Genomic DNA, 8,607 nt, shown 5'->3' with positions numbered 1-8,607 from the left:
GCGTTTATCCTGGCACATTGACGCGTGTTCATTACGGGATGTCAATGCCGTTTGTTTTTTAATTTGATAGTTTCTGGGTAATCTGCCGAACGGTCGTACATGACGTGCACAATAGCAGACGACTATAGTTTATGAATAAAGAAAGTTTAATTAAACTTCGCAAACGTCGCTGACTGATAGCACTAATTGCTTTGAGGAAGATGCATGCTGGTGATTCGCATATCTATACATATATATACGAGTCAACGTATCTCCTCGTACCTGGGCCCACTCCGAATGATATACACAGTTACAGGAGAACGCACCGGTGTACATCTAAAATGGCGCCAGTTTCACAAGTGATCCTTAATTTTTTTACCATTATTTGCTTGATTTCAGTGCCACTTTCTACCGGAAAAGCCAAACACCAGTTGAAACATGAAATCGCGGACGTTAAAAAGGTATGTGCTTTCCCGTTTCACATGGTCTACGTTCCGACACTGCCTAATACGTCTTACTCATAAGGGTTTCTCTGTGCATTCCCGAAAACTGCAGCAAATTGTACTTGTACTTGTTTTGTTGCATCGACAAAATGTTGCTTCTAAAAAAACATTAGAGCCTCATAAGGTATATGTTAGCATGGAAATAACTATTCATTTACAGGTGAAAATATTTAGAATTTTCTCGAAGTGAAACTAGCAGAGCTTTTTCTTGGGAAAATTACACAGATAACAACTGTCTGCCGAAATTAGAATTTGTATAGGCATTCCCATGATCTCCTGCTAACCATCTTTAAACTGCTTCTGATTCTTTGGAATACACTTTTATCCCATTCATTATGAGGACCACATTTGGAGACATGGAGACTTGATTTTCTGTAAAAATACTGGGTTTTGTGATGACCCGTGCAGACCTTATAATTAAAAAAAATGCGACAATTAGGGTAATCCGCTCAAAGTTCCGTCAGACAGTAGAGTTTAAAACACTGAGAGCAAGAATACGCAGTCATTGGACGAACTGATGTGTCTACGTGGGTCGGCCGACATCAGTCACAAATTTGCGATTTGAACACGGCGAGCACTTCACCGATAACGCTATATACTTGAGTGAAATAGAGCACAGTACTATATGTGAGCTCTCAAGTGACGAGTGTATAAGTTCGAAAGTGGTTGCACCCCAAGCACAAGCCATTCTCAAGCATATAATAGTGTCCACTTGTTCGCAGTTCATGCCCATTTAATGGTCAGCAGTTGTACTTAATTAAGAAACACGTGCCACCAGCTCACGAAAATTCGATCAATTCCTTTGAAATAAAAGCAACCTGTAAATCCGGAAATGTTTAATATTCGTACCGAAAAACCAGCATAAGTGCGCAATTCTGCAAGATTAGCATCAGCTAACTATTTTCAGCGTGTACAGTTTTAGTGTTCTTGGACCACAAAAAGCCGGCTGTCTCGGCAAGGCAGCCTCTTAAACTAAGTAGAATATCTGTGTACTTAGAGATCAGAGTGTCTGCGGAATCAATTATACAGAACAGCAACAGGATGGCTGTGGGAAAATTGGGAATTCACAGACAGAATATATATGAAAGTTGCTCATGCAGATAGGTTATATGAGCCTAACTGTCTGTTGGATTCATTTAGCTGCCTGATAAAGAAGTGAGCCCATCTGAAACACAATGCCCCATAGTTGAGTACGAAGAACTCGAAATGGTCGGGCACTCTCTTCCTTCAGCTCTTTGAGAAGTATTATGTTTCTTTTTACTCATAGTTTCGTATCAGCGCCCAGTGTTTTATTGAAGTCTGTCTAAAATTGCGTCTATAGCGTATACGCATAATTTACATTGACTCAATTTTGAAGTTTTTAGTGTGGAAGTGTCTCTATTACTTTGCTGAAGATCGAACTGAACGTTTCCGAGAGCTACTTCTGCGCGCCTTTTAATGATAGAGCTGAATAGCTCGGTCCGCCCCGCCGCAGTGGTCTAGTGGCGAAGGTACTCGGTTGCTGACCCGCATTTCGCGGGATCTATCTATCTATCTATCTATCTATCTATCTATCTATCTATCTATCTATCTATCTATCTATCTATCTATCTATCTATCTATCTATCTATCTATCTATCTATCTATCTATCTATCTATCTATCTATCTATCTATCTATCTATCTATCTATCTATCTATCTATCTATCTATCTGTCTATCTGTCTGTCTGTCTGTCTATCTGTCTATCTATCTATCTATCTATCTATCTATCTATCTATCTATCTATCTATCTATCTATCTATCTATCTATCTATCTATCTATCTATCTATCTATCTATCTATCTATCTATCTACGACTTTTAGCTCTCCTGGCTGTTTTGATAATGGTATCGATACCAAACTTTGTATGGCATAACATGACTGTATGAAGAACATATTTGACTAGTCATGACATGAAAAGCATGACATGTATGTCATAAATGTCATGATTTACATTTCATGATCCTGCAGCTTTTCCGGTGCTTTCGTTCACATGACATGTTGCAAAACTGGTATGGTATGACATGATTTCATGGAGAATTCAAGTGACAGACTCTAACATGAAAATAATGAAATGCGTGTCTTGTAACAACATGACTACATTCCACACTCATGATGCGCTCACGGCCGTTTCGCTAGCGTCACATAAACCAAATTTGGTATTACAGTACGTGAATTGATGGCGAAGGTATGTGACTGGTGCAAACATGAAAATCATGAAGTGTGTGTTTTGTAACAACATGACTACATGCCACGCTCATGACGCGCTGGTGGCCGTTTTACTACCTTCAGTTATACCAAATTTGGTATTACGGGACCTGAATGGATGAGGAAAGTATGATACCGGTGATAACATGATAAACATAAGATGCGTGCCATGAAACAACATGACTGCATGCTACGCTCATGAGGCGCTCGCAGGTGTTTTGCTAGCTTCACATGTACAAAACTCGGTATTACGTGACGCGAACGGACGCCATAGGTAAATGACACAAACAAGATAATCACGACATGCGTGTCATTACGTGAAGCCAATGGATGACGAAGGTATGTTATTGGTGCAGATATGATAATCATGAGATGCGTGTCATGTGAGAACATGACCACATGCTACAGTCAAGGCGCAAATACATTTCGACGTGACGTGGGGCGCGTCCTCGCCGGCGTTCATTTCGTCGCGTCACGCCGGCGTTGTCACGCCAGGCGCCGGTGCTGCAATATACTCTCAGGCGTGCGCTGCGTTGCTTTGACGCATGCGCGTTTCATCGCGTCCGGCGCCCCTCCGTCACGAAAACAGGGAGACGCAGTGTTGTCTGGGTAACGCATCGGCGCAAAATGCAGCATGCCGCATTCAGCACCGGTTGCCGTCGGACCGCGCTGACGGACGCTGGTCACGCCTGGAGTCAGACTATAAAGTGCTCGCGTTTTGATAACATAGCATCGCGGTGCCCAGCGTGCGCGCTCGTCAACGCTACATTGGGATATATTGGGCTCTTCATGATGCAGTCGCGACCGTTTTGCTAGCTCCCCATATACCAAATCTGGTGGTACGTGATGTCAATGAATGACGAAACGTATGACTGGTGCAAACATGATAATCCTGACACACGTGTCATATAAGAACATGACAACATGCCACGCTCATAGCGTGCTCGCGGCCGTTTCGCTAGCTGAAAATATACTAAATTTGGTATTACGTGACGTGAATAGATAACGAAGGTAAGCGACACATAAACATAATAATCATGACACGGAAGTCATGTACGGCATCATTTACCTCCACCTCGTAACGTTGTGCTTATTTTAATGTGACATATAAACAATTCTCCTTCGTGCTTCACATATAATTGATTCCCACTGTACGTGGGATCTGCCCATTTTTTTGCCAAGGCTTAGGCTGTCAACGAGAGGTGACCAGTTAAACTATTCAGCACTCACACCGCTTTCCGAAGCCTCTCCATCAAGGCGATGCAGTGCGCTGAAGTAACGCCTCATGCACCCCTCATTCACAAAACGCTCTAGACATATTACACCAAGGCGATGATATGTACTGGACGTGGAGGGTGATTGATGTAACATATTGAGACTTCTCGACACTGGGTGTCGCATTCCTGTTTGAGCCCCGAGCTTGGCTGCACCCGAAGAACTTATCAAACTTTGGTACTCTATCCCGTAGTGCTCGAGTTGCGGAACAGATTATTTGTCATCCTTGCAATGTATACTACTCATGTCACCATAGCCAGGCACGCAACATCTATGCGATTTGCAGTTTTTGAGCAACATATCAAGGGTTTCATCAATATTACTTTTAGTTTGGACAATACATAAACGAGTTTTGTTTACTGACTGTGCAACCGGCCTCTTACAGCTACAGGCCCCGCCGCGGTGGTCTAGTGGCTAAGGTACTCGGCTGCTGATTCGCAGGTCGCGGGTTCGGGTTCCGGCTGCGGCAGCTGCATTTCCGATGGAGGCGGAAATGTTGTAGGCCCGTGTGCTCAGATTTGGGTGCACGTTAAAGAACCCCAGGTGGTCTAAATTTCTGGAGCCCTCCACTACGGCGTCTCTCATAATCATATTGTGGTTTTGGGACGTTAAACCCGACAAATCAATCAATCTTACAGCTACAGTTACGTAGCACCACCTGATACGACACCGCACCTTCGTCATGTTTTTCATCACCAGAACACGTACCAGTGCTATTTCAAGCCACCAGATGTGTATAGTAGGTCGTACTTTCATACTGGCCACTGTCTGATGAAAAAATGCCTGCTGGTTCACTTAATAGACGTTATGTTCGGTACTGATGTAGCAGGTCCTTATGGGCTCGTAGATGTAAATGCAATTAGTGTAATAATGTACGCTGTCTGCTAACTATCGAACAATCTAGATTTACTATTCTATTGCCGTCAATCTGTCAACGTAGCACATGTGGTTAACGCATGTCCTGTAGTGCGAGATATAGGGCAAAGAACTGGTAAGTCTAGATTGTTAAATTGCCGGATGACGAGTTCAGTTTAGTGGTACGCAGACATTGCCTGCTGGTGATGCCATGCATGATAAAGGAGTGTCAGTGTTTAGAGGAATACAAAAACGGCTGTAATGAACGATAACTAGCCTGCATTCTTTCACGCCACGTCCACTCTCTCACCAGCGACTGTCATGCATCCAATCGCTGGGCATTCTTTGAGTACCATTGTTTACAGTCTACAAATTTGCTGCTTCAATCAGTAATACAACTATTAGAAACTCACCTCTTGTTCATTGTTTTTTCTATTCCCATACACAATATGCGAGATTCTTCAAACAGTAACTTTTATTTATTTAGATGTCATAAAATGTATGACAAAATACTACCAGTGTTTAATGGAGCTGAAACATGAAATGTCATCTCCATTTAAAATAAAACTGCACGCAATTTCAACTTAGTGTGCAATTATTTTTTCTATCACCTCTTAAATACATGTAAACCTATGCCTACTTTAGAACTTGTTTGAGCTTATCCGTATTGTCTACTTTTTATTGTTTAATGAGCACCTATGTATTTTAGCTATATAAGTTGCGAACTAATTAGTACCAATTTATTAGAAGGGTAATTGTATAGTTGAGTATGAATGTATATATATGTTAATTTTCGTTTTTCTTCCTCTTAGTGGACCTCTACTTATTTTATCGTATACTGCATTGAAACGACCACTATAGCTACTTTATACTACTGGTATAAAAAACCCTCGCATATGAAATTTTTCGTTTAGGAAAAAAATATCAAAGCATATCCACGGAGTGCATGATGATGAGTGGGGCGAAGCGTCCGTCCGTCCGTTCGTTCTTGCTTCCATCCCTCCGTGCGTCCGTATATGTGACAGTCAGTGCACCCATCCGTCCGTGCATTCGCCTGTGTGTCCATGCGTCCGTCCTGCGTCTATTCATCCATGCGTCCGTCCGTGCATCTGTCCATCCATCTAGTGAAAACTTCAAGTACCACCATCTCGTATCTTTCCATCATATATTCAGCACACAAAACTACCGCCACCCAGCGGACATTCCAAGAACTAAATGAGAGGTGGCACTCACACACTTTCTTACGGCCTGCACTTCGTGTCTACTTCCCACCTTTCACCGCCTCTAGTTCATGGCTCTACACTAGTTCACTATATTCATGGCACTGTGGTCCAACCCTCGCTAAACATTGCTAAAACCAAGGAGGTTGCGCTCAGCGAGTTTAACGTGACAACTATTTCTGGTCAGATAGCGCTGAAAGTGTGTCCTTCTGATACTAGTTGTTTTTTTTTGTAAACATTAAGTTCAAGGCAAACTTTATTAGAGAATAAGTCACTGATACTTGTCTCTGTAGGTTATTTCATCAGAAAGAACTATTTTTGTGTATGACTAACGTGCGTGCGTTTTCACATTAATTGAAAAGGGTGCGCGTGTGCCGCTCCTCTAGTCAGGTCATGGAGGTGGCTACGTATTACTACTACTACTACTACTACTACTACTACTACTACTACGGCTACTACTACATACATTGCGGACGCACGACCCACAGCATAGGGAGCTTCGTCCCCCAAATCTATGGACCATCTCCCCGAAGGGAACCCTGTTGGGATGCGAAGTAACAGCAGTGCGCACGGCGTTGACCCAGTTGAAATGGGCGTCGACGCGGGTTCTGGAAGAACGGTTTGAAGCGAAACTTCGTGTAGCATTTACTCCTGTAGTAGAAGCTGTAGTAAACCTTTATTAAAAAACAGAAATTGCCAGGAAGACCAGCCTCTAGTGGGTCAGCCTCCCTGCAGTACTAGGAGGAGTACCTTGTCAGGGGCCCCATTGGTCGTGGCCGCTGTCCTGGCACGCTGGACCATGGCTCGTTGGGCCGCAAGGTCCTGGCAACCGAGCAGGGCTGCCTCCCAGTCCTCTCTTGATGGATGTGGTTTCGCGGGTAAAGAAGGATTGAACTGTCATGCCCATATCATTTGGTAGTTGTCAGGCTCCTTCGCACAGTACTGGCAGTGGCCGTAAAAGGAAGATTCAAAGTGTTTAAGCACTGCCGGGCACAGTAAAGTATTGGTAAGTAACCAGAAAGAAATCTCTCGCCCACCTTCCTGAGTCCTTTTCAGTGTGGAGGAAAACGGTGGTGGGAGTCCCGGTAATGAGTAATTATCTCTCTATAAGTTAGGACAGGAACGTTGTCTTGTGGAACACAGAGGTCATCGGTGGGCGAGGCAGTGGCCCGGGGAACGAGTGCGTGGGCTGCAGCGTGCGCCGCTTCATTGCCTGCGAGGCCCTGATGGCCAGGAGTCCAAATTATTGAACGCGGAGAGGGGTAACCTACTCGCGGACAATATTTAAGAATTTTGGCAGCTAGAGGTGTTATACAGCTTCGTTGAAAATTTCGGCAAGCTCCTTTGGAGTCTGATGATATAATTTGATAACTGTCGTGTAATATAGTCACAGCTATGGCCACCTCTTCAGCACGGGAGAGTTGGTTGCGCGGAAGGACAGACCATCCACCTGCCTGTCTTGGTGGACCACGGCGGCCGTATACCAACCCCCGCGGTAAGGGCCGGCGATGCCCGTGTAAAATACGTTTTGTTTACAGCCGAATTGGCGCCGGAGAGCAAGAGCCCGCGCCTCTCGACGGCCAGCGTGCGACTCACGTGATATATTGGTGGGGAGGGGTCGAACATGAATCACGTATTTCCATTGTTCGGCACTCGTTCCCGCTCCTCTGTGTGGAATTCATGCCGAATGTGTAGGCGATCTAGGAGTCGTCTGCCTGACGGGGTCTGCGCCAGGCGCGTATATTGATTTGTTCGGTGAGCCTCGCGGAGTTCCTGGCAGGTGTTTACCGCTCCGAAGGCAAGAAGCTTTGGATTACTCGAGCAAACGTTTGTTTGAAATGCAAAGACATGGGAGGTGGGACGCGTTAAAGGTATTTTCGCTCAGCTTTCTTGGCTGGCGTCTCGTCGGTGTTACCAGCGCGCCGTCTCTATTCTCGAACGCGATAGGTGTTCTTGATTGGCACCTCGTCGACGTCGCTGGTCTTCCACTGCCGAAGCTTGCGTTTGGCTTTTCTGGCTCGCGCCTCGTCGTTGTTGACGCCGCCATTCGCGAACGTGATCAGCTTTGCTAACCCTCGCAACACCGGCGACAGCCAGGAAAAGCACGCGCACACTAGCATGAAGCATGCCGCGACGGCGTCCCGCCCGTCAGCATGATCGCACGGCAAGCAGTGGCGCGCTGTCCACATTGTTTTGCCGCCTAGAAGATGTTGGCTCATTGTCAGCGCTGCGAGATTCTCGAGGCGCGCACCACCGGCCCGCGGCTTCTCACCGACAGATGGAGAGAGGTGACGCGGGTGAGATGATGTCCACGTGAAGGTGGGCTCGAGCGTTGAGAGAGGTGGAGAGGGTGAAGGGAGAAAGAGCTGACACGCGGCGAGCGCATGGCAGGCGAGGGAGAGAGGTCACCACGCACTGCTAGGTGGGCGTGAGCTACTTGGCACCTCTACAACACTGCCACGCCAAGGGCCTCTGTCCCTCCCCGGCCTGCAGCCATTGCCGAGACCCAGAGACCCTCGAACACCTCCTCTGTACCTGCCCTAGCTTA

The 8,607-nt window shown here is 45.6% G+C and overlaps 1 protein-coding gene across 1 annotated transcript in view; it reads left to right on the top strand.

The window, feature by feature from the left end:
* Positions 1 to 271: 271 nt before the first annotated feature.
* Positions 272 to 8,607, top strand: part of LOC119185301 (uncharacterized) — a 30,585-nt gene continuing 22,249 nt past the window's right edge. Inside the window, exon 1 of the mRNA XM_075871596.1 lies at positions 272 to 440. Within this exon, the coding sequence (XP_075727711.1) occupies positions 321 to 440 (120 nt within the window). The 5' untranslated portion in view covers positions 272 to 320. The remainder of the gene's footprint in view (positions 441 to 8,607) is intronic.

This window comes from Rhipicephalus microplus, chromosome 1 (assembly GCF_043290135.1).
Source record: "Rhipicephalus microplus isolate Deutch F79 chromosome 1, USDA_Rmic, whole genome shotgun sequence".
Lineage (NCBI taxonomy): Eukaryota > Metazoa > Arthropoda > Arachnida > Ixodida > Ixodidae > Rhipicephalus > Rhipicephalus microplus.
The sequence above is the reverse complement of the archived record's forward strand: the minus strand, read 5'-3'. Positions and strand labels throughout refer to the sequence as shown.